We start from the raw sequence: 27,260 nt of genomic DNA, 5'->3' as shown, positions 1-27,260 counted from the left end.
TTATGAAATCATGCAAGCCACGCATACTTTGTGCGGAAATTGGCAATTTATGCAGCGAAAGTGCGGCGTATTTGAAAAAAATGCAGCCACCGCATAAATATGCAGACTCTGGCATAATGTCATTTTTCTGGAGGGACTGACTACAGAGTGGTGGAATTGTTGCATTCAGACATTTGTGCTTATGATGCCCATTCAATTAGCCAGTGTAGACCTTTTGTCATGATAACACAAAAAGTTCACAAGAACGTCAACAAGTGTGATTAGATGGCTGTGTGAACACAAAATACCTTTTGTTATGTTACCACAGCCATTTAACCTGCTGCTCTTTATAATCAAGCAGGTGGGCCTACCTTAATGTGTGCATGTACAAATAACTATAGTAACCCGCTTTTCTATGAAATATTTCATTTATATCAAAGTAAAACACAACACAGCAAACTTTAGAGTGGAAAGATAAACGTAAGACCTGTTTACAAAAGTAGAAGGCATGCTAAACAGTGAAGTTAATACAATATTAAAAAGTGCAAGAATAACTATTTACATGTACATATGAACTTTTAGCAAGTGCATGTATATGTGCGCCGAAACTATTTACAAGTGCAGAAACCACACACATCTTTACAAAATAAGGGTTGATCACAGGTCCTCCTGCCTGGGTGCCAGCCTGTTGACGCTGCGCAGGAGACTCTCCATCCAGTGAGCCTGGCAGCACTTCATCTCTTCCTCCCTTGCCACCAAAGCTGCACGCTCCTCAGCCTCTGTTTTGGCTTGGTCTTTAAGAAATTCCAGTATTTCACCGTAGCGGGAATCACTGTCCCTCCGCAGCTCAGCATCTGACTCCAGCAGGTTTTCCACCGTTGAAAGGTTACTGGAGTCAGGCCTCTTTCTCTTTGCTGAAAAAGACAGGAGGTTGTGGAGGGAGATACTTAGTACATCAATTGCTAGGAGTACATGATATGTTAGTGGTTTGTTGTTTTTTGTCTCTTTTTTTTTTAACGTCTTTATTGAGTTTTCATTTTAAACAAAGAACTAAATAAAAAAAATATATATATAAAAATAAATATAAGATAAATATATAGGTATCCATACATACGCACTCATCCATATACTTGTGCAGCAACCACCCGTTTCCATTCATAAAATAGTAACTACATTTGCAAAGAAAAGATAATCAAATTAAATAGCATAATACTTATGCATACATATACACACACATATATATGCCCGTTTAAAAAAATAATAATAAAAATAAAATGAAATAGATAAGGATAAAATTAGAGTAACTAAGTTAAAAATAAATAAATAAATAAAAAATAAAAATACAAAATGGGGATGTGGGTACACTATAGTGCCTATGTATTCCACTTTTACATTATTATTGAGTAGATTACACATTTCTATATGCAGTGCAATAGGCCTATATTTCCATTACCTGGTGTAGGGCGACGGGGGGGTACTGGTGTTGACTGGATCCAGCAGGAAACTGGCCACGGGTTCTGGTGCAGTAGCTAACAAAAGAAACATTTTAGGATCAGAAGCGTATTAAAAAAACCCGAAGGACTGCATAACAGACGACACAGATCACGTAGGCAAGAAACAAACTGCTCTTAAATTCGACCTAGATTTCTAAAGGACTGGTGTTAACATGCGATTCGACGATATGATGATGATGATATCGATAGCAAGCCACCTATTATTAGCCTATATTATTCTGCGCATCTTTTACATTTCACAACCTATAAGGCACACTTTCTTTACATTGTGCTTAGTATAAAATTAGTACCGACCTTGAAGACTCTCATCTGACGGTGGAGTGTTCTCGGAGCCGACGATCGTCTCCAAAAACCCGGTGGCAGAGTCCTTCGTGGCGGTGTTGCCAGAGTATGCTGGACGGTGGCCAAGAACACCGTCCAGTGTGGCATACCACTTGCTGGTTTTGCGATTTGCACCGCTCTGGTTGTTGTGGTCCTTTATCTTCTTGTAGTCTCGTTTCAGCTCCTTCACCTTCTGTCTGCACTGCTTGGGCCGTGCGGTAAACCCCCATTTGCGCTAGCTCACTGGAGATTTTCCCGAAGATTTGAATGTTTCTTGTGGATCCTTCCAGGTCCCACTGCACCTCCTCGGTGGCGTACATGGCCAGCAGCGCATGCCCCGCCACATCAGTCCACTTTTCAGAGTTCAGCATTCCGTCCATTCTCGTAGTAATTCACGTAGTCAAGTAATTCAAGTAATGTTTTGCTAACGCAGACGGCATGGCTTTTATAAGTTGGACCAATCAGTTACCAAGAGTTACAGGAACTGCGGTCAGAGGAACTTAAAAATCCCCAAATTGGTCCAGTCGGAACACGAGAAAAAAAGGGTTCTAGGAACGTTATGTTCTAGGAACTGCAAAAATCCCTCCGGTCGGAAAGGGATAGGGTTGGGTACCGAAACCCGGTTCCACTATGGAACCGGTTCCTACGCAAACGGTAGTATTCGGACCGGATTAGAACGCAAATTTCGGTTCCTCATTTCGGTTCAGACTGATATATTTTCCCTCAGTCGCTCCAGACAGCGGACGACTCGTTCTCCTTTCTCCCTTTTCCGGTGCATGTGCCGCTCGTGGTGTGAAGCGCATGTCTGCGTTATTCTCCGACATGCAATCACTGCTCATAGACGGCTTTTTGTACACGCTCCGAAACGGACGTAAACATATCCCCCTTTCTCTGTAGTCTACCGTTAGCTAGCTATCGTAGATGTAGGCTACTTTTAAAATGCCATATCTTCCCTCTGGGCTCACCAAAACAGAGGTAAAAGCATAGTAACCATTCACTGCACCGACCCTGTAGCCTGTTGGTGGGGGAAGCGGGACAGCCTCCCCAAATTGTCTGCCCTTTCAAACTCCTTTCAAACTCCTCCCTGTGTGTCCAGGCCCCCTTGGACACCACCTGATTTATTAAATTATTGTAGTTGTGTGTTAGGTGACTTAGGTTTACTTATTATATATTTAAGTACTTTAAAACGTTAATATATTGTTAAATTTAAATCATTTTCAATTGAAAAAAAACTCCATAAAAGAGCCTTTCTTTGATGTCATTTTTCAGTTTTTAAAGAATGGGTTTAGGAATCGGAATCATTTTAAAAGTACCGGTTCGGCATCGGAATTGTAAAAATCCAAACGGTACCCAACCCTAGAAAGGGACAAATAAAGGAGACTAGTAAGCATTAGGAAAGCTTTACTGTTTAGATTTATGTTAAACTGTTGACCCTGTTTTATATGTAAAGACTCCTCCTATAAAAAATGTCCTTCTGGCCTCCGTTCAAAGGCGTTTGTCTCCTGAGGGTTTCACTTTTATAACCCATAGTTTGTGCAAAATAATGGGGACACTACTTGTGACTTTGACACCTTGTCGTGACCTGTGGGTGGTGTCCCATTATGATTTGTCCCTTTTTTAGGAAGGACTGGTCCAGAAACAGCACTGAGACGAGCATTTAAGTTGGAGGGGGACAACGTGAGTGTATCTTAGCCGGTGGCAAACGCAAAGCTTTGAATGAACGAAGTCTATCTTAGACAATTACCTCCTTTTTATGGCTGAGCTCAGTGCATCATGGTTGTGTCGTGTCCCTGTTTGCTGGGGATTAATGGACATATAGCCTCATTCATATCCATGAATGGACATCCAGCACATTTGAACTGATGGCCTTAAAAGACCCGGGACCATGTTTGAAGGAATAATACTCAGATCTGTTCCTCCCCACTGGGTTTGGTCTTAACCCATTCAGTGTTGTCCAGCTGGGTCAGGCTGCTCAACAGTGAAGCTGTGTGTTTGTAATGTGATCTGACAGGATGAACAGGGAAGGGAACTAATGTGTTCAACTGCTCAATACCGTGTCTGGCGGTGTCCACATTCACAATTCAGTGGCAAGTTGTGTCCAGCTTTTTTTTTTTTAAGTTGCCAGTTAACAGTTGTTGAATACAAGGGACTGTTCTAAGTATATTTGATTCCTTTTGTTATAGCCTTTAATCTGATTGAATCATCCATTTTTGGGTCCGTGTGCAGGTCTGTACGGAACTGAAATGTTATGGTTCTCCTTGTTTTCAAAATCGACTTTTAGACTCCAGGCTGTGTGTTCCCGCTTGTGTTCCCTAATGTGCTGCTGAACGGGAAATGAACTGCATGTACCCTTGTCTGCCACAGAGGGATTACAGCATGCTCACACACACACACACACACACACACACACACATACACACACACAAACGCATATGCAGCCATATGCCTCACCACTTTCAAATCAAATCAGAGGCCTAGTTTATCGGCATACAAAGGTTAAACGATGTCTGACAGCATGTTAAATGCTTTTTGCTTTCAAAAGCCTGTTGGATGTGTGCCTTGGGTCAGACTCCAGCAGGCTAGAATGATCTCTTAGCTTGAAGGGTCAGGTGGTGGCTGTACTGGTGCAGCACGGCGATGTGTTCTAAAAAAGAGTCAAAGGCTGAGAGAAAAGGAGGACAGGAGCATGCAGGCTGCAGGTGCTCTCTCTCTCGTTGTCTCCCCTTCCCTTCCCTTCCTTACCCGCATTTTCCCATTTCCTATTCAGTGGGAAGTGTTTTGCATGCTGTATGGGCCGTTGTGTTGACATTTACCGCTGCTGACAGTGAAGAGTAAATGTAGTTGTCCGTGTAAACGCTCGCACCCTTTCTGTTTGCTTTGGTCCGTGACATTTTTTTTTATCTGTCCCCTTTGCCCGCGAAAATACATCTTGGCAGAAATACATTCAAACGTTAAAAGAAAACGATGCATGTCACTACTCAAACTTCTACATTACCAAGCAGTCCCTGTTGTTATGCAACCTTTTCGGCCTGTGACCTTTTATAACTTTAAATCCCCCCATAACAGGTTCTATGTCTCAATGATAGAGATGCACCGATTGTCAGTCTGACGTGCCGATTTTATGCCGGTTAAATGCTGTCAATAAATAACATTGTAAAGGCTACCATACACAATGCATAGGAATTATATATAGGCTAGCAAATAATAACAATAAACCCAGTATTAATTACATTATCTTAATGCATACTGTAGCCATTATATCGAATCAACAGCCATGTGCAACCTAGCTAGCAGGTGAAGAGCACACGCAATGAAATCATCAGCTAACCATGAACTGACAACATAACTTCCAGTTCTCAAGGACGCACACACACGAGATCTCCATACGGTCCTCTGGTAAAAATGGCTTTCCATTGTTAATATGAACTTAAAAACAGTTCTGACATGCAAAATAATAGAATTGTAATCATGTGATAAAACATGCGATTAATCGCGATTAACTAGAAATTCAGCGATTAATCGAAAAATGACATCGTTTGACAGCCCTAGTTCTGATATTGTATAGCGGTCTGAAGAGGTAAAATGGCAGTATTACAAAAGGTAAATATTTCAGAAAATTCTATGGATTTTTTCAGTTTTTTTTCTTTTCGTTGAGGATCTCGAGGGAGGGGGGGTTCTACCCATAATTGCTTCTCATTGCACCAATATCCTCCTTCAGGCCTGAGAGTGTGTTACTTAACGTTAAACACTTCTGAAAAAGAGCTTGTGTGCTGAGTCGCACCCATCCCAAGATAAATAGACGGTTTAAATAAAGACGGTGAAACTAATAAAGTTTTTTCTGCTGAGTACTTTCATAGAACACTCCGTATAACACGCGTGTTGGGGCACAGGATGAACCGATTCAGATATAACCGGTGCACAGGTCTCCAGGAGGATGTTGAGACCGAGTAGCAGGAGTTCATATCTTCATTCTCATGGATTGAGATAACGGGCGTCAGGATGTAAACCTCTCATCAGAGGGGATTTAGATACTGTCAGCGCCTGTCGTGATGTGGTCTGCCATTTGTTTCTAAGGGGTACAACCGAAATGGCAGCAGATGCGCTAATCCCCAGCCCGGTCTGAGGCTTTTCTAATGTGAAGGAGAAAAGCTTATCTTTATCATTTGGATGCTTCTGTTGTTTTGACTTGTACAAAAGGATTTCATTCTTCCATTTTGGGCTTTTGAAAACTTGTTCTTATCTTAGCCACTGACAAATGTGCCATTTTTAAAGATGTTTATTCTACCTACAGCAACAGGGCTAAATGTTTCCGCATTAGATCACCACTCCAATCTCTCCGCAGAGCCCAAATTGGAGTAGAATGCCACACACAGCATGCATCTTTCTAAGTCACATCCCATTGCATTATGGGTCCTGAGCAGTGGCCGCACCTGTCCCCCTGCTCCCCTCTTACATAATCACACACACACACACACACACACACACACACACACACACACACACAGACGTGACATACTGCTTCAAGACATTCTTACACTTTACTTGAAGGTATCTACATAAGAGTGACATGACACTGTCATGAACGTGTTGTAAACATTGTAAACAAGTCATAAACGTTTATGACGCAACGCTTCTGTCAGCAAATTTGTTTTTTGTCATGACTAGTTATGGTTAGGGTTAGAGTTAAGGTGACTACACACAGAGCCGATAATCGGCCATCTGACAGTCTGGGAGGTCGGTGACTCGAGTCTGTTCGGTGTGTTCCGTGCCGTCGTCTGTCGGAGGAGACGTCGGCCTTCATTTTGGCCGATTTGACATGTATAATCGGCGGGGCGGGCACTGCCGGCAGTCGGACTCAAATGACCCATCTGATTGGTGGAGAGCTAACACAGAAACGGGGAGCGGGATGAGCGTGACTAGAGTCTGAAATGAAGACAGATTCAGCAACTGCACGGCCTGTTTCTCTCTTCAAATGTTTTCAGAAACACGTTTCGGTGAACTATTTCAGTACAATATGAGATCGTATTCTGAACGAGACGCCATGACAGTCTGGCTTTGAATTTCCGGAGAAACCAGACCCACGTGACGCGTTCGTCCAATCAGCTGCCAGTTTTCATTTTTGGGCGACAATACAGATTAGCGCTGCCTGCTGTTATGGAGACGTATTACGTCTCGTCTCTTCGGTGTTCCGAGACATTTTTTTTTGACCAACTCGGGGAGACTGATCAGTCCAACTGCCTTTTCTGCCGAGGGTCGGCCGCCTGGTTGGTATGTCTGGGCCTTTAGGGTTAGGGTTCATGTGTCATGACTGTGTCATGACCGTGTCATGTCACTCTTATGTAGATACCTTCAAGTAAAGTGTTACCCATTCTTATTTTGTTTCAGTTTGTTCCAATATTTATTTATTCCCCCTGCATGAAAAACAGCCCCCTCATTCCTTTTGAATGAGTTCCAGCAGAGAAGTACAACCTGGCTCAACTCATTGCCACACTGCAAAGCAACTTCATCTGGCAACGGGCTGCGTTTGCCAACGCCCATAGATTTACAGTACTTTGTAGCATGAACACCAGAGTTTTTAGTCTTTACCTCCCCATCGCAATGAGAGATAAAATAGTTGCGGCCGTGCCAACTTTCCAGATGAAATCTTTCCACATAATTCTATGCTGGAACACTGCACAGCAGTTTAAACCTTCAAACTGATGGATGTATTATTCCAACTGGACTTCCTGGATTGTACTCCATTGTCTCAGTGGTACCTGAAACAACATGCCACCTCCACTGCTTTTTTAAAATACCGGGCTGTTTTTGGTCTGAACACCCACACACATGGAGCTTCAGCATGGTTGTGGCCTGGTCGGTTAATTGGGCTTATGTTGGACAAACGTCTGCTTATAGACTATTTAAAACTAGAAACTGGGAGACCAGTAGCAGTAGAGTTACCAGTTATGGTTATAGTCAGTTACTAGTTGTGTATTTTTCTTCTCATGGATGTTATATCCACACAATCAGACCAGGCTGCATCACAAAGAACTCTAAATGTTTGACAATAAGTATCAATGACCCATTTTTACAGTATATACCATTATGTATGAACTCTATTAATACAGACTGTCTATATGAATGAAGACCATGTTCATAAACTTGACCCATAACCCCTACTTTTACACTTCACTGTGTTGAATTTCGAGGGTGTTTTGACATTATGTTGCCAGGATGATACGGTGATGTCCTATGATCTTGGAGCAGCTTCTCTGCCTTCTTCCTTCCCGCACCACTTTCTCCGTTAACGTTCTCGCCCTCCTGCTGTTTCCTACATTTGACCCATTTGCAGCTCGTGTAGAAACACGAGTAGATCAGAGATAGACAGACCCACTTCTCTGACAGACTTCAGGGATGCTTCTCTCAGGCGAGATAATGTAAAACAGTGCAGTGCACATCTCTTCTCTCTGATCTGTAACTGGGTAGACCCTCAAAGAACAGCACAACTTCTGGTTTTTCCCTTTTCCGAAATGCACTTCAAACAGATGTTATTGCATATGTCACCAAATATCACAAAGAGACTAAAGCTGTACCAAACACCCACTCGACCTAAAGGTTAAACTACCTAAACAGCAATTTACTGGTGAAATAAGTTATTGTTATAAGTAGTTATTACATTTTTAATAAATGATTTTATTCTGACCATATGGCCTTAGCAATAAACGAGCCGTTCTTTAATGTCACCGACTGTCGTTTTGTGCTCTTCTTTATTTTTATGGATTTATGAATTGGTTTAGGCACCGGCACTGTTTTAAAAGTATCGTTTTAGCACGGGTATAGGATAAAAACCCAAAGGACACCCAACCCCAGTGTCCTGTGGTGACTGCTTCCTGACTCTGAGCTTCATGAGGTCACTCGAGGCTCCGACTCACCGCAGGCTTTCGACGGCGCTTTCCCTGCATTGCTTTGTCTACTACTCTCTACTGCTGAATGTAATTGCTCTGGAGTTGCGCAATTGCCTTGGGTGGTGCCAGTGTTTCAAGGCCTTTTTTGTGTTCACTCGCAGTGTGTTTGTGCTCCGTTTGCCTTTCTTCTCTATTACTATTCTCTATTTAAGTTACCTCACACCAGACTGAACGAGTCGCCGCGCCGTATTGTACTTTCAGTCAGTGGCTAAGATGTAAGTTTGAGGTCTTTTTTTTAAATTTTTATTTTTACGTATTTTAAATGAGGACAGACTTAAGTTAGACATACAAAATACAGGTCTGGAAACTAACATTAAAGTAGCATTCATGCAGGTTAATAAGTTGGAAAGCCATTGAGTATCTATGATGAAATCTTATCCGGAAAAACAGCCTGACCATTTTTCCACGTACGCAACTCCTCTTTCATACAACCTCCTTTCTTCCTGTTTCGATCAGGCTCTGTCACACTCCCGACTGGTTTCACTGCTCATTCGTCTCACATCCAGCACCTGTTATACCTACTGTTTACTCTACTTCCATTCCAAATCGTAATGAAATAGAAATGACATTTAAGAAATGAACAAAAGCAAGGCACCAAATCTGTTCTTGTAGCTACATTTCTCCCAGAAGGAAGTTAAATCCACTCACTCAATAAGTGAGTCTTAAAGGATGGACTGCATTATTAAACCTTTTGCCTCAATTATAATTAAGCCAAAAATGATTATAGCTTTCCTTTGCAGACAAATTGTGACATTTAAGTTGTATGGATCAAATGTTGTACCTGATGGCAATGATGTCCAAATCCTAAATGAATTAAAAAGTGACTGACTATAAGATAAAACCTGTGTCTCCCACATGAAGGAAAGAGCATATTAGAGCTATATTGGGGGTACTGCCAAAGGGAAATATTAAGAAACATTTCCTACTTACGTTATGCAATGCATGTCATTTGGTAGCTTATCAGTAGCATGTAAAGCACTGCAGTGGCACTTTGCACCAGTGAAACTAAAGACTGAATGGACGAGGAAGTAGAAAAGAGCTAGTTGCTCTCTTTGTTTATTTATGCGTGCCCGTTTGTACATGTGCAAACTTGCACCTTTTGTATATCAGTCTAACCCACGCACTCACATGTGTGTGTGTGTGTGTGTGTGTGTGTTGTGTATGTTTAGTGTTTGCGTGTTCCAATTCCCTGCAGGTATGCAGCAGAGCAGGTTCATCTGTGTCAAACAGAAAAAGGGGAGGAGAGACGAGGGGGACTTCAGACTTCACAAACTTTGTTGTCAGGCTGCCACCTAAAGGACGCTGATGACTTCTCTCTGTGTTTCTGTTGCCAAAAAAAAAGGGAGAGAGAGGTTGTTGTTGGTTTTTAAGCTGTAGTCCACTTACAGTCTGTTTGGATTTGGAGTGATTTCATTAGTTTGGTATCAGCTGAAGAAGACCAAACACTTAAACATGTTGACTGGAATAAATACACAGCTTTAGGTTTTAGGAATGCATGTTGTCATGTTGTCATTAGGGCTGCATGATATGAGGAAAAAAATGCGATATTACGTGTGATAAATAAACAGATATTAAAGTACACTCAGTTGCTTTCAGTATTCTGCTAAAATACAACAAACTGAAATGAAAGGAAATCATTTCCAACATTCTTTTATTGAACAAATTGAGCATTGAATTGAACACAAAGGCACCACTAAAAAAAAAGGATGACTGTTACATTTTAAAGTGCCGTACGCCAGGGACGTCACTAGGGTTCAAAGACTGGGGGGGCTTCAAAGCTGCATGGGGGGGATTTACTTAGGCCAGACTGTGTTCCTGCTGAGTTCTTCTTTAGGCTAAGACTTAACCGCTATCTATCTGCCCGTGTAAATGTGTGGTAAAGTAATACTATACATAATTCCTCTCTCTATTAGATAAGTTGCAGGTCAAAATAAGACTATTTCAATACTAGAGGTGTAACGATACACGTATTCGTATTGAACCGTTCGGTACGAGGCTTTCAGTTAGGTGGGCATTACAAACCAAACGATTCGTTGGACTAATCCTATATCATTTTTAAAAAAAGAGCTTAAATTATGTGAAATATAATGTTCACAGTGCCGCTGCATTCAACAAGGCAGCCCAAATGATGAAACAGGCAACATGCTGTCTGCCCCTCCCACTCCTAAAGACAAACACACTACTCCAGTCAGGCTTGATACACTGAACTAGCTCGGTGAAATATGGTTGACAAGGATTTAAAGTTTGTCTGAATGTAATAACCTGATGGCGAGATGAATAAAAGGTCTAGTATGTATGTATGTATGTATGTATGCTCATATATAGCCTAGTCTACATTTAGGCAACATCTACATGCTTGTTTAATTTATTACAGCAAAGGAATGCAGAAAGTTAAGTTGGTCAGAATCAAGCATATATAATAAATATCATGAAATAATTTAGTTTAGGCTATGCCTTGGTGCCTCTCTCTCTCTCTCTCTCTCTCTCTCTCTCTCTCTCTCTCTCTCTCTCTCTCCTAAAATATCTTCCAGTATCCATTTGTTGAATGAATTGAAGGATATACTGGTACAATAGCATTAACAGTGACACTATGATATTTAGGGACTGATATTGTTTTAATACTATAGAGATAGCAGGCTATGTTAATGGTAAAGAATAGAGAGCTTCGGATACCTTACTAGGCGAGCTGTTTCTTGTATTTCACTCGTCTACACTAGCTAGACTATTGTTTTCTATAGCCAACTAAAGTATTCCTTTATCTTTACCTCAAGTAAATGTAGCTGAAGTGAAGCAAGTAAAAGTCACTAACAACAACTTACAATTTGACTCTGTATCACTCACTGTGTGTGGGGTAGCAAGTCCAGACCAAAGATTAGCGACGAGACGAGATATATCCTGCAGCTACTTGCAACACAGCGGTCTGCAGCGTTCTGAGAGCTGCCAGTTTAAACCAATGAGAAGAGACGAGACGGTGTATCATCTTCATGGCCACTGACTCTTTGTACTTCTGTCTAACTTTCGACTTTCCAGCTTTTTTGTAGCTGGATATATTATTTGTTGTTTCTACTACAGAATTTGGATAACGTTGATGATAGTGAGATACTTGCTACAGTTGCATTTTGAGTGAGAAATCGGCGAAAACATTTTATTTCTCTGATTTACTGCTTTGTTTTAATGCTGCCTGGCGCTCTCTCTCTTCAGTAACTCTACCTGCCTCGTCCACATACCGTTGCTCGTGAGCCTCTCTCTAAAACACCGTTTCAGCCATTTCCACCAGTTGACAGTTCGTGAAATAATAATAAAACAGACTGCAGTGCACGACGACACCAACAGATGAATGGTGAAGGAAGATTGATTCCACGTAGTGAGTGATAACTGTAAAAAAAAAAAAAAAAGAAAATCTAATTATTATTTTTCTTATTATTTGGGGGGGCTTAGGAACATTTTGGGGTAGCTTCAGCCCCCCTAAAATAGGCCTAACGACATCCCTGCCCTACGCTACTGATATTTTCTTTCAACTAACGCAATAAATGGTGTCTTTCCCGATGTGTCGCAGCCTTTTGCGATGTGTTTAATGCGGCCATTGATATCGTGATGACGATAAAAAAAAACTATATATTGTGCAGCCCTAGTTGTCATATATATATATATATAATTTTATTTATTTTTTTAAGTTATAATGTTCCCCATTGCGTGTTTGAACGTGAACAAGTCTAATAATAAGTCAGTTAAAAACATGATAATACATTTATTTATGAACTCAGATATTGATATTGATATAGTTTATCAACTGACCGTGTTTATAGCAACTACAAAACATTGGTAAAGAGCTTTGCTGCTTTTCTCTGTCTCTAATCATGGTTATTTGTGTATCTTCCTGTTTTTTAACTTACCGGTCAGACAAAATAAGCAATCCGAAAACCAGAAGTTGGACCAAATAGCCCAACACCACCGAAAACATCCACCGAAACCACAACTGACAGCTGTGACGGGATCCGGCTTCGCTTTGAATTTTGAAAAAAAGCAACCCAGCTGTTTTACTCCCAACTTTCTGTGAATCAGGACAACAGCTTTGCATACAATGAACACAGTGTTCAATCTCACACCACACTAGTCTAAATATAGACTGCGATGCCAAAGCATCTGCAGCCATTTCCGTCTAGTATTAGCTGTGATGTCAACAGTGCCCGTAGCCTCAGTCTTCTCCCATTTCTCTCTCTATCTCTTCTTCTTTCTGGCTCTGATGTGGTTTATCTCCGGCTGGAGGCCACTGGACCCGTTGATTATTATTCCACTGTGGAGCTGCAGGCGGCACAGATAAGACTAGGCAGATCTCCTATCTGGAACTGGCAGAGTGCCTTCCTATTCTCTACTCATTTACTCCTGCTCTGGCCTGAAATAGGAAATTAGGAGTATGCTGGGCTGCAATCGGAAGTGTTTATTGGCTGCTGCAGTGCATTGTCCCCTCAGACTCGTTGCTTCTCGTTGCAGACTGTACAGTAGGGGTTGGGGTTGCAGCTGACTTCTATTGTGTTTTTAGGCTTACTTGTTGTACCGGTCAGACCAATTCACTTCAGACAATTCAATCAAATCGTGCTACACCCTAAGGAAGGCTCAAGCCGACACGCATTGGTGAACTTTTATATGTCTTGCCAAATGAATGAAAGGCTTTTTTAGATATGCTTTCGTCTACTCTGCAAAATGCCAGAAAAGCGTTAGAAATGCCTCTCAAAGAGCCCCAAACGATTTATTCCAATAGCTTGAGTAGTTCGACAAACAAGATGATATGAGCAAATCCTCATATTTGAGGAGCTGAAACCGGAAAACGTGTAACATATTTGCTTGATAAATGACTTAAACAGTTAACGGATATCAAAATGGTCGGCAATTAATTTTCTGTCAGCGTTTGTCGACCCCGAAACACTTGACAATGTATATATTCTGTAGGCTTATGTGATAGACATTAGTTTGTATTATTTCAACATTGTTTCTGAGAGGTCCTGTCTTCGTTCTAGTGAATGGAGCAGTGTAGCAAATTCAGAATGCCTTGTCATTGCAATTGGGAATAAAATGCCTCGCCATGGTGGCTGAATTTATTTAACGTTGAACGGGTTCAAACCGCTGAATGTAGCAGATTTCTCTGAAGATTAATCTTAAACTTTCACTCAACATAAGCAGCCCACGCAACGTCATTTTAAGCTCAATGATTGGATGTTTTCTTACCGAGATGCTCCTTGAAGGTTGTATTCGACTTAGGGCTGGGCGATATGGAGAAAATCAAATATCACGATATTTTTGACCAAATACCGCGATATCGATACCGCAACGATATTGTAGCGTTCACTATTGGTGCTTCCACTAAATATTTACACAATGAGATATTTGATAAATAATCATCAGTAATGTGGATATAATGTCTAAGTGGGTAAAGGCAAATAATAGAACAGTTACAACAGTCTGGTAAGTTTAGAACATGACATCACTTTACTGTAATACAGCCTTTAAAACCAGGAAAAGACACCACTTATGCCATATTACGATATCCAAAATCTAAGACGATATCTAGTCTCATATCACGATATTGATATAATATGGATATATTGCCCAGTTCTAATTCGACTTAACATTTTTGCATTCATACACACTTGTACTTTGGGCTTTTTATCAAAGTCCCCAATATTTTTTAATTCAATTGCTCATCTTCCAAAATGCAGCAGACAGCGTCTTTTGTTGCTATAACAACAGCTACTGCTACAGCCTCCTAGAGTGCTACGTGGAGCGGTGCAACATCAAGCGAAGCCGTCAAGCGATCTAGAGAATGAACAGAGCGAGGGAGCGGTGCTACTGCTAACGTTAGATAAAACGAAGCCAGTTCCCTGAACAGGGAGCACCCGGCAATATCGTACAACTCGCTGTGCTCCGACACTAGCACAAGTCTTCTCCATGTGTCCTTGTTGTTATGGAAACGACAGGTCTCGCTACTCCGCTCGGCATTGTCCAGCTGTCAAAAAAGCGCTTGACGCAGGGCTTTTACCCCCCCCAGAAAAGTTGAACTTTTTACAATTTCAAAAAACAAACGCTGGCAGCTTCAAAAAAGACGCCAAGTGTGAACATTGCCAAAAAGATCAAGACTTTTACTTTGGAGAAGAAGCCCTGGACGCCCAAAGTAACCGCTGCCACTTCTCAACTCTAAGTACACAGTAAGACTGAGTAAGATCCCTCGGTGTTAGAGGCCAGCCTCTTAATGTTCCGCTGTGGTTCAGTGGTTCTACAGCTCAGTATTGATTAGGTGGTCAGTCTGTTCACAGCAGATGTCCAGCAGCAGCTGCTCAGGAATATAACGCTGCTATAATGGAGTTAAGAAGACACCCTGTGCATGTTTAATGAACCAACCTGGCAGTGCAGCCTGTAGTTACGTAATGAGTGCTGTTATTTGACATAGCCAGCCATGCTGCTGCCATTGGAAGACCTAACTGCAGTTTTACGGGTTGAAGCTCATACTGAGAGGGTTTCACAACCTTGTGGCCTATAAAACCATCTCAAAACCAATGATATAAACATTTCCTCAGTCTGATAATGAAGCCACTTCTTGAAATTGACGTTAAGTTGCCATTTAAAGGATATAAGACTATTTGACTGCAAAACAACACAATATTGTCATTTTTATAGTTGCACCCAGCTGTGTCTATACTTCAAAATATTTCTTAAACTTTTTTTCGGTGTCGTAACTTTTCCCTTGAATGAAAGTGGTCAGCTGACAGAGAGCAGATTGCCTAATGTTACTGTACGTCTGAGCAGCCAAGAATAAAACGGAGTTTCTTCTTGCGTCCATCAAATCCAATTCAATTTTCAATTCAGTTTTATTTATAGTGTCAAATCACAACAGGAGTTTTTTTTCAGGACACACAGAGTAGGTCTAGACCACACTCTATAACTTACAAAGACCCAACAGATTCCCACGAGCAACAATTTGGTGCGACAGTGGTGATGAAAAACTTTTTATAGGCAGAAACCTCGGACAGACCCTGACCCTCGGTGGGCGGCCATCTGCCGCTGCCGGCTGGGACACAGACACACAGATACAGGTGTACAGACATGAGGAAGTATAATTTATAATGATAATAATGATAGCAGTTGGTATGATGAACAGTGGCAATTATAGTAACACTAAAGTTAATAGATCTATGACTAGCAGTGCAGGGCGTAGAGCAGGACCACGGCAGCAGCTGCAACCACGATCCGGGTGCCACCCCAATCCAAGGACAACTCCGGGGAATAAGCTCCATGCTCTAAGTTAGTAGCAAGCATTACTGGGGCATGGATGCACACAGATGGAAAGAGAGAGGAGAGAGGAGCTCAGTGTGTCAAAGGAAGTCCCCCGGCAAAATCCACATGATGCTGTGACAGGTACAGTGGTAAAAGTATTTCTGTGCACCGTAGCTCTGCTGGAAACCCCACCTCTTCAACATAGTGGTTTGTGGAGCTTCCTACCACTTCAGTGAAGTTTAATTACAGAACAGCCTTTAGAGGAAAATATGGTTTTGCCACTGAAGTGGGATGCGACCTAACTGGCTTTTTTAACTTCCCCTTTGACAGACCAATGCACTACATCACATGTTCCCTTTAGCATTATACAGGAAGGCCACAGAGCAGGGTCAACACTGAGCGCAAATCCAAATATCTAGCAGGGACGATGGCAATGATCTGTCTGAGGAGAAGCTTTTGTCGAGCAATCTCAATACACAAAGAGGTTGACGTGTTTACTAGTTGCTCATCGCCAGAGGTAATATTTGATATATTTTTGATTTACTGAGCATAAATAACTTAACTCTTAAGCCGCACCTTGCATCACAGTCTACTGTTTTGCACAATGGCACTACAGAGCGTTTCTGGTGAAAGCAGTCTTAGTAAATTGCTATTAAACACATTTGGAGAGGATTTGAATTGCTATTTTTTTTATTCTCAATTTATTTTGGCACTGGGGATTTTCATTTGGTGCTGGCTAAAACCTCTTTGGGGGGCACCAACAATTCCTCTATGCAGGAAAAACCCTGTTAAAATACTATATATGCACTGTCCACCATGGTTTTGTTGTGCAGTGACACTGCTCAGTCTTCATCTAGTCCACTGGATATTGGATTCTTGGGGGTTACCTCCAGCTGTGTACTCGGGGCCCTGCAAATTTCATCCCTATTGATCCCTGTGCAATAAAAGCATCAGAGAGCCAGTGTTGGGAGGCCTCGGGGCACTGCCATTATTTATGGCTCTGTTGCTCTGCAGCCGAGCGGTGTCTTTGTAACGCCAGCATGAAATAATCATGACAAGCAGCCCGTTGTCTGGATCAGTGGCAGCTCCGGCCTTTGGAGAAGGATGCTCTGTCATTAGAGGCAGCGTGCTGGCTGTTGTAGAAGAAAACCGTTTCAGTCTCATTTTATCCTGATGTCCTCTTTCCTGCTCACTGATTAAGTTCCTATTATTTTCTCTGATCAGCAAACTCTTAGTGTCTCCTGTGTTAATTAAGTGTGATTGCCTTTTGTCTTACTTAGTGTTAAAACAAAGCATTGTACTTGGTCACTGTGAGTGAGACCTTTTGTTTGGAGACCAAGCTGCTTTCAGCAGAATTCACACCTCGTTTAAACAAAGGACCGTTTTTTCAATAGTTTGAGCGGACGATATTGGGTCTATGCAAATCTACTCCGATAGCTTTGTGAGTGAATGTCTTTTGTTATTCTGTTGCATCCTGTAACCTTGTATAAAACCCTGACCAGAAAACTCATTCTGGTCAGAGAGAATCCTACAGCTTCTTGTGAACTTGTGTCTCATCTAAACCAGCCACTGAATTGGACCTGAGAGAACGTTTCCTTCCACGCTGTACTTCAGCTGTGGATATGTTGCTCTTTGACTGGATACAGGAACGAACTGTAAGGTTTGCTATCAGTCTACACTGAAAGCATTTCATTTTATCAAAAAGATTATGCCAATCATTCAAGATGATGTTTGTTATTTAATCGAGCAGTCAATTGACAGAATTGGCAACTATTTTGATCGAGCGAAAATCTGTAAACATTTGATGGTTCTAGCTTCTCATATATTATGACATGTTGCTCTGTCTTGTATTATAGTAAACTGAATATCTTTTTGTTTTGGACCGTAAGCAATTCAAAGGCATCGTTGTGGGCTTCAGGAAATTGTGGCAGTTTTTTTTACACAGCAGTCAATTAATTAAGACAATATTTAGCAGATAATGAAAATAATGACCATTTATCAGTATCAAGAGAACTGTTGGGATTGTTATCTTCTTGTATATGAACTTTTCCTTGTTCATTTATAAGTAAGTCTACCTTAAAGGTCCAATGTGTAGGAATTTCTCCCGTCTAGCGTTGAGATCATATATCAATCAACTCTCTCGCGCCACGCAGTTCAAAGAACGTATTAAAGCTACGGTAGCCTTCACGCTTCAAAAAGACGGTCTCTTGCTCTTTTCAATCTCCTTTTTCTTTTTTTTCTGGGCGAAGAAGAAGAAGACTCCTTTTCCTGAAATTTGGATTTTGAATACGTATGGTCCTCCATGTTTCCTTCTTCAGGAAGCTACGATACCCGTTAGCAGCATTAGCAGCAGCTGGGAGTTTATCATGTGACAGAGAAAACGTGAAAGGCGGAGCAGCATGTCCTGTATGTCCCTTACCGGCTAACGTATTTCTAGATGGAGCATGAATATGGAGCGTCTATCCCAGTTCATGCAAACGCAAATGTTAAATTTCAAGCCAATAGGAATACTTGGAATTGATGGTGGTGGTAAATGTTAATGAAAAAGGACAAGTTTGTGAACGGGCAACACAGATTTAGATAATGAATTACTACACACGTTACACACTGGACCTTTAAGCTGGCTCTTTTTCTTCATCATAACCAATAGTCATTTACATAGCTACAATTTTAACACCCCGAAATTCTAATAATATAGTCAGGCCCCAAAATTAGTTGGAAAAACTAATTAATTATGCAAATCATCATACAAATAAAGGGATCCATATTTACCCATATCATTGAATATCTTTGAGTTCCTTTCTGTAGATCTTGACAGTTTTCTCTGTTCGAAAATGTAAGAATCAGCCTGGACTAACAGTCACTGCCACTTTGGTATAAACCAACAGCACTTCCTTCCTCTCTCCTTCATGCATGGCGCTGCTGTGTTCATTAATGTCTATGTCAGCTTTAACTACAGACATTTGACATTACAGCCACTTCCTTTATGCCCCAATGCCACTCAGTGTTGAGCACAAACACTGCAAAGATGAAGTGATTGACTCAGTGAGTGAGTGTCGTTTTATACTCTGAAAGCTGTGAATTTCTACATCACTCTCTGTCGAGGAACTTTTCCGTGAGTATATCACAGACTTAAATCCACTCTCAAATGACTCACAGTTCCATCTTTCTCTGTTTCTTGTCTCTCCCCATCAGACGGTATCTTCGTCGGGCCACGGCCGCCCCGAGTCTCCTGTCTACACCAACCTCCAGGAGTTGAAGATTACCACGACTAACCTGCCCCCTTTTCCCTCCGGCTCCCCGCTCCACGTGCTGGGCGACTGGGAGACCTACAAGGACCCGACAGGCCGGCACTTCTACTACAACCGCAGCACCCAGGAGAGGACCTGGAAGCCGCCCCGGGCCAGGGACACCAGCTCTGGGAGCTCCAGAGGAGAGAGCCACAGCGCAGGAGAGAGCTCAGAGGTACGTGTACATGTACAGAGGCTCCGATGAAACCCAAACATACCTACACACGTTATATGAGAATAAAAGCAAACTTTTTTAAAGTGGACAGCCTTAAGCCTTCTGCACATGATAGGCGGCAAAACCACTTTGCGCCGGCCGTTCCATTGATTTCCTACGGGGAGGGATCATAAGAAAGCTACCGAAATGAAACCATTGCTCATGCAGGTACTACACATGACAGTGGGGGATGTAGGAATTTGAGAAATGTGGAGAGTTTGCAAAGCTCTTGGGGCCCTTGTCATTTGCCAGTGGTTAGTCACTACAGAAAGCAGGTGACGGTCATCTTAATTGGGTGACCCAGATCTTCTCTCCCATCTGAACGTATTAGACAAGGTTCATAACAAACATTGCTTTCTGAACACCTCATCTGACAGAGTTATAACTTGGCCCTTGACCTCTATTCTAAAGTATAATTCAATGTTTAGATGTCATTCATTCAGAATCATACTTTAACTTCATATAATTAAGTAAGACACTAAGTAAGGTAACTAAACAAAGTGACAATGTGCAAAGATGTCACTCTAAACAAACTGGTTCTCACCAGAATACAGCTCGTCACATGCAGCTTTTTGCCTAATAGAACGTATTACAGTTTTGATTTATTAGACTTTTGTGATCGACGCACACATAAACAAACACTTTGTGTAATGTCATATTAGACCGAATCCTTTGGGAGTCACCTCTGGTTTTGAGTCGGTTGCATTAATGGCTGTACCACACTGCCTCCTACAGGCAAAAAGCAGTCACTGTTACTTAATTATTATTATTTTTTATTTATTTTATTTTTGTTACTTAATTATTCTGTGTCGGCCACCTTCACATTTACACCACATTCCCCAAAATCAAGCATGAACAGTAGTGATTTGTAGCTCTCTGATGGGCCTCCTGGTTCTCTGTACTGTAATAAAGGTGTTGGGCAGTTTCTGATGATTTATTGCTTCTGGCTGCATGCCTGTCTAACCCCCCCCGTAACTCCATGGTGAAAGATGCCCTCTCTTCTCTCTCTCTCTCCCCCTCTCTGCTCTAATGGTAGACCACTCCTCTTTCACTCTCGCCGTCTTTCCTCCCCTTCCTCTCGCTCTCCATTGGTGGACTCCAGCCTCTGTCGTCGGAGGACGCCTGCTTCAGTACCTACTCTAGCCAGTCAGACAGTCAGTACGGCTCGCCGCCGCGCGGTTGGTCGGAGGAGATGGACGAGCACGGCCACACGCTGTACATCAGCGACTATACTAATGAGAAGGTACCGGCTGCACAGGACTGATCCGCTCTCTCTCTACCGTGGGGATTTCTGGGAATGCACGTGGGAGTAGATTTTTGGTGGATTTATGGTCAATTTTCCTCCTTTATCACACAACTCAAATGTTTCCTCAACACTGATGCAGCATGAGATTGATTGCCACTACTCAAAAAAGGATGAAAATAAAACAGTTTTCTGCCATTTCCCTCATAAATGGCATCCGTTTCCTCATCCATTCATCATACAGAAATACTTGTAATCACACATGCAGATAAAAAGGGAAGACTTAAAAAGTGCAGGACTTTCCACAGCATTACGGTCTGTTGCAACATTTTTATATGATAAAGAACACTAACATTTCGGTGTGTCTGTTGGTCAGTAGGTTTTATGTTATTGCACAACTACTTGGGTGATGTCAGGACTCGCACTAATGAGTTTTGTGTGCCTCCTGTTTGTCCGTGTGTTCACCACCAGTGGTTGAAGCACGCCGATGAGCAGGGCCGACCGTATTACTACAGTGCAGATGGTTCCAGGTCCGAATGGGAGCTGCCAAAGGTGAGACTGTGTAACAATCCTTCCTATTGATCAAATTGATAAAAGTCAGCATGTGCACAGCTCAACATCACAGGTGTGGGTAACACTGAATGTCAACTTCTGTACCCACAAATAAAGTAATGTGACTGTAAAAAACAGTAGAACTGAAGATGGCAGACATCAACCTGGCAGTTTTACACAGGGATGAGACAGTAACTCCTCCTAAGAGAGTGCAGAAGGGCTGCAACGAATGATTGTTTTCATTATGGTTTCTTCTAAATAGTGTAAAAAAAAATAAAAAAAAACCTTCTTAAAGGTGCCTTGCGAAGATCCAGGACTTAGCCAAAAATATTTGTGCATCGACAACTTCTCAGTCCCTCCCCCCTTTCCGCTAAAGCCCAAAACGGTCTCCTAAGCCCCTCCCCCCACAAGGGAGAATGAATGCGTGTGCCTGAGCAGTGATTGACACGCAGTTAGACACCCCCCCTGGCCCTGATTGGTGCATCTGAACAGGGAGCGGTGGATTTTTGCAAATCACACTACAGGCTGTAGGTGGAGCCAGAGGAGCTGGATTTATTTTTAATGACCTGCTTCATGTAGTTCTACTGGAACAAATATGACAAAGTTAGTTTTATAAGTCTTACCTACTGCACCTTTTTAAAGTTACTTTTTTTGTCCGGCAATTGTCAGTGATTTGAAACCAGATTAGTAAGTAAGACCCTCACGTTATAGGAGCTGGAACCTGTAAATGCCTGATAAATTACTGAGATGATTCCTCAATTATCAAAGTTGTTGACGTTTTGTGTTGAAAATGTACTATATTAAATTAGTTTTAGCATTAAAATGCAACAATGTGAAGATGAAGAGCTCAGTCCCTGCACTTTGTCACTTTATATCTATAATATTCGGCATTATTTCAGTAGATTAGTTCTGTCCACAGATTTCTGTTAATGGGGATGCTGTGCCTCGGTACACATATTCAGTTATAACTTAGATCAAAATGATAAGAAATGATTATTGTATTCAGGTAAAAGCCCTCTGTGTTATATTTTTGCATGGGGTAGAATGAAAGTATATTGATACCGAATGACTCCCTGTCCCCTCCCTCCAGTACAACCACTCCCCTCCCCAGCCGTCTGGGGACGCTCTGAAGAGTCGCAGCCTGGACAGGAAACACGTCGAGCCCATCGTCTTCACCAAGTGGAGACACAGCGTCTACGTCCAAGACCCTAACGACAAGGTCTGACACCCTCATCTGTAAAACTACAGGCTACTTTAAATACCTTATTTCACTGCTGGCAAAAACAATCTCCAGTGAAAATGTCCAGAGAACAGTACATGTTACAAACCATTTCTTTAACACCTGCCAGTTGTTGTTGCTTACGTAGGGACTGTACAGAATGAGTGTGTTCCATATGGAGCTGGTACCGGATGTGTTCACTGGTGAGATGTATTATTACCAGAGTTTCAGTTGTAGACTGGTTGCTTTGCAGCGGCTGCTAAAAACCAGGCGTTTCCGCGCAGGCTCGGCGCGCCTACACCCGTACAAACACCAAGTCAGTAGCCTGCCGGACCGACCAATCAGGGGCTCGTCCCTTAATCCTTAATCCAAGCAGACAATCGGCTTGCATGGTTATAATCACACAGCGGGAGTAATGATTACATCAGCATCTTCATGTCAAATTTGTTTTCGCCTGAGTTGATTGTTTATTTGAATCACTGCACCAAGACACCGAGCACTCAATCACACATTTGATGAACTATTTGAGGGTTAGACTACAATGACACAGAAATGATTTGTCTGAAGTAGTTTACAGTAGCAGCATGGGCACTGTGATAAATACCTGCCGCCACATCTAATTAATAATCCATCCGGGACATCACACAGGTACTTATGGAAGCCCTGAGATGCAGGTGAGAACACATTTTCTGGTGATCCATTTTCTAAGTCTGACCCAGATGTGTGTTCTCTCCTGTGTTTATGACTTAAGAACAGGTGAAAGAAAAGGCTTTGTTTTGCCAAGATAATCTTTCGAAGTTCCTTTTAAAAAAAATAGTTTTGGCAGTTTTGGTGATTTTTTGTTGTTGTCAGAATCAAGTGTTGCTAATTTCAGCCACAAGAGGCTGAAGTGCACCACTGCCCCATGTTTTAGCGCCGAATTTGAAATCCATTTCTAGCCAAAAGAAAGACGTGACTGTAATGTTACATACCATTCGAACACAGAACATACAACATAGAATGTTTCTTGTGTTTAGAGTGCATGGATGAATTAAAACTCGCCTGGAAGAAAACACGTTAGTGGTGCACTTCAGCCTCTAAATGACTAATACAACAAACACTTAAAAACGTGATCCTGACGACAACAGAAATCTACGGAGCCCCAGAGGTGACATGGAGGAGAAAAAATGAAGGGCATTTCATTTGCGAGATCTCGCAAATCCAACCACACGTTGCATTCCAATGAGAGTGCTCAAAAGCCACGGAGCTCGAATCTTCCGCGTTGACTGGCCCATGACGTCACGATGGACACGCGCGCTAGCAACAGTTTGTGTGCGTCGTAGCAACCGGTAGCACCATGCGCGTTCATGAGCTTCTCTCTCGTGTCTCTTACAAGTATAGTTCGTTCTGTTAATACGTCCATGGTATACGTGGCGAACTCATGAACATTTCATTGTCTAAAATATTCTCTAACGTTAAACGTTGTGTTTTCGTTGTTCCTGATCGTTTACATGCTTATCTAAATAAATGATGGATGTATTCAGAGAACCAAGGCGATGTAATCATTATGGTGTGCTACTAGCTAGCTACTAGCTAACGCTAGCTACTAAGGTTAGCCTGCAGTCATTGACATCAACAGTCAACGACAATGTTCATTATAACACTTCACGTTGACATGTATGAATTAGTAATGCTTATCTAAATAAACGACGGATGTTTTTAGACAATCAAGGAGATGTAATCATTATGTCGTGCTACTAGCTAGATACTAGCTAGCTAGCTACTAAGGTTAGCCTTATTATTTGTTGGATTTGTGATATCTCGCAAAACAAAGTCAAGTGTCTGTTGATGTTTTTTTTCCTCCATGTCACCGCCGGGGCTCCGTAAAAATCACCTGCCAAAAGTAGTTATAAATTATAAAAACTAAAATAATAAAAATAAGACTTAGAAACTAGATTACCAGATTTTTTTCCCCCGTACTTGCCTCTCAGGGTTTCAGTACGTACTCGACTTACTTTGCAGAACTCTGATCTCACTGCTAATTTCCGTCACACTCTGTCAGCTGTCTGTCTTCTTAACCTCTCATCTTCTTCTCATTAACCTTCTGTTGTCAGCCTATGTGACAGTGTGTTTTTTTTCATCCCTGTCTCCTCACTAGGAAGCACCTCTGGGCCCCAAGCCCCCCTCCCCCGACTCTGACTCCTGCCCTTCGTCTCCCAAGCCCCCCGCCTCTGTTAGTACTCACCCACCACCAGGCTCTGTCCTGCTGCAGGGGTTTAGCTTGCTCTCTGATTGTAGCCAGTCACCATACACAGTAGAAAAGGCAGTGACACATGTCACAGCTTATTGCAGGGTTTCTACACAGGTATGGGAAATCTGGAAATAAGTAAAGAAAAGGATTTGTGTGTGTGTGTGTGTGTGTGTGTGTGTGTGTGTGTGTGTGTGTGTGTATACAATTACCTTTGTCATCTCACATATTCAGATATTTGTTACAGTGACGATGTCTATTTTAAGTGATCTTTTTTGAAGAAACAATTCGCACATCCAAATATTCTGCTGTGCAGGTGCGTTGGAAAATATCAACTTGGAACAACGTAAAAAAAATCCTGCACTCTGCTCTTGCAACGTTTCGCTCCCTCCGGACCTTTCGAAACGTTAGTTTTCTGTAAATAAACGGTGATGCTATAGCTAGAGCAGAGTGCGGGATTTTTTCCCCCCTTTGTTTCAAGTGTTATACAGCAGAAATAAAGGTACAGTAAGAGTCAGTTTGAACTTGAGCCTGTGTAGAATCCCTGTTAACGAGCAGTGCTGATGGGCAATGTTGCCGAGGAATTGCTTGGACTGGACTTAGGCATAAGCTGTTGGGTTTGTTAATGGGTGTGTTTTATTGTCTGTGTCGCCCCAAAAATTGGCCTGTGGGTCAAGATCTGAATCAAAAAAATCGCCAGCTAAATGCTGCACCAATATTTTTGCTAAGAATCTATGGTTTTACCTTCAGGTTTTTCTGATTTATTTGAATCTGATGTGCACTTTCTGGTGTTTAGTCACGTTTTTCCTTGATGCTGAAGGCAGTGACTTCTGGTGGCGAGGTTTTTAGTGGTGGTGTTTCACAATGGAGTGACTCATAGTGATTGATGTGTGTAAGCTGCTTCTTTAGTGTGTGTCCTAATGTCTTTTTTTTTTCGTCTCTCCAGCCGTCTGAAAAGTGCGGCATTCTGAATGTGACAAAGATCACCGAGCACGGCAAGAAAGTACGGTGAGTAGCACGGACTAAAACTAGAACCAGAGTTGACATTCTACTGTGTGTATATTATGCAGTAAACTTTAAAGGTTTCCTGTGAAGATTTTGACCTCTAGTAGCCCTATGGAGCAAATTTATGAGTGGATTCCTGTTATGTTTTTATAAGAATAAAAGCATTATTGCTAAGCATTATGTCAACGTTGTTCCATGATTGTGAAAATCTTCATTTTCACATTTTCTGGAGTGAAAAAAGCAATTCTGTTACTGCTGAACGGCTCCACTGCTTTTGAAAATTGGGTACACCTCAGTTTCAGTGCCAGTAACACATGGTGCTTTTTACAATACCTCCTTTGAGGAACATAAAAATGTTTTTGTACTGTTGTAAAGTTGTTATTGCTGAATAGTGGGAAGGGCCTCTGCAGCTTTACTTTGTGTACTCACAGAGTTCATGAACTCTTCTGCAGGAAGAACTGGACTTCTTCCTGGACAGTGCTCCAAGGATCCACGCTGCTATTTGCCAAAGGCCAAGGAGGCGGGACAAGCTGGGTTAGTGACAGAACCCCTTTTACCTTCTCCATACCAACACAGCAAGATCCTGCCTAGACAAAATAGTCACTGTTCATTCACACGATGAGATGTACAGCTGTGCCTTTTTTTTTATTTTTTATTTATGCTGTAGGGGTTCAGTTTTTCAGCCTGCTTTGCTTACCAATGTGTGATCAACTTTAGGCACTGTGTAGGCAACACACAAGTTGATCACACATTGGTTTGTCAGGTCACTGGATGGGAGTTGGGGTTGAATTTTCTGTCTTTCTAGATGTCTCCTTTTCTGTCTCTTTCCATGCCTCCACCTCTCTACCTTTGGCTTCACCCCCCCCCCCCATCCCCCCATCTTCCTTGTCTCCATCCCCCGTCCATCACCTCCATGCAGCCATACTACCACAGGGACTCCTTCCCTGAATTTCTCTTCTCACTGTTGAGTAACTGGAGGCCGTCTGCTAGGAAACGTCCTGCTGTCTCTTATGGCTGCTCTGAGCTGGTCAGAGCCTCCTCTGTATGTGCTTCCTCCTTCCTTGGTGTGCTTCTCTCTCCTCCTCCTCCTCCTCCTCCGCATGCCACCTCCCTCCTGTCTGTCACGACCCCCACCCCTCTGTGTGTCATTAGTCACTGGCATGGGACAATATTACTGTGATATTATTAGAGATGGTCCGATCATTTTTGCTAACCGATAACTGAACTTGCGGCCGATACCGATACTATCATATCACACTGATTGTTAAAACCAAGCTGAAGAGCTGTAATGGAAACGTGTAGCTCAAATTTTAGTTGGAAGTTAAAAAGTTGATCAGAAAGGGGAATCCAAACTTTGAATCTTAATCTGTACATGTCCTCCATTGTCAACGCAGCATAATTGTTCTCATCTAAACAGATTGTTGCATGGTTGAACACTGCAGTCCTACAGTATATGAACAGTTCCCTGCTGTGTGTTAATCTGCCC

The 27,260-nt window shown here is 42.1% G+C and overlaps 1 protein-coding gene across 19 annotated transcripts in view; it reads left to right on the top strand.

Moving 5' to 3' along the window:
* LOC144526098 (rho GTPase-activating protein 12-like) overlaps positions 1–27,260 on the top strand; it is an 80,803-nt gene that overhangs the window by 45,080 nt on the left and 8,463 nt on the right. For 4 of the 19 annotated variants that reach the window (XM_078263296.1, XM_078263295.1, XM_078263294.1 and 1 more), the window contains 8 exons: positions 19,220–19,489; positions 20,565–20,771; positions 21,243–21,323; positions 22,414–22,542; positions 22,796–22,858; positions 24,680–24,754; positions 25,716–25,777; positions 26,206–26,308. In XM_078263296.1, the coding sequence (XP_078119422.1) occupies positions 19,220–19,489; positions 20,565–20,771; positions 21,243–21,323; positions 22,414–22,542; positions 22,796–22,858; positions 24,680–24,754; positions 25,716–25,777; positions 26,206–26,308 (990 nt within the window). The remainder of the gene's footprint in view (positions 1–19,219; positions 19,490–20,564; positions 20,772–21,242; positions 21,324–22,413; positions 22,543–22,795; positions 22,859–24,679; positions 24,755–25,715; positions 25,778–26,205; positions 26,309–27,260) is intronic. The other 15 variants (XM_078263300.1, XM_078263298.1, XM_078263301.1 and 12 more) reach the window with 15 other exon arrangements.

The sequence above is a fragment of the Sander vitreus genome, chromosome 12 (genome assembly GCF_031162955.1).
Source record: "Sander vitreus isolate 19-12246 chromosome 12, sanVit1, whole genome shotgun sequence".
NCBI lineage: Eukaryota > Metazoa > Chordata > Actinopteri > Perciformes > Percidae > Sander > Sander vitreus.
Note: the sequence above shows the minus strand (reverse complement) of the source record. Positions and strands in the feature narration are given on the sequence as shown.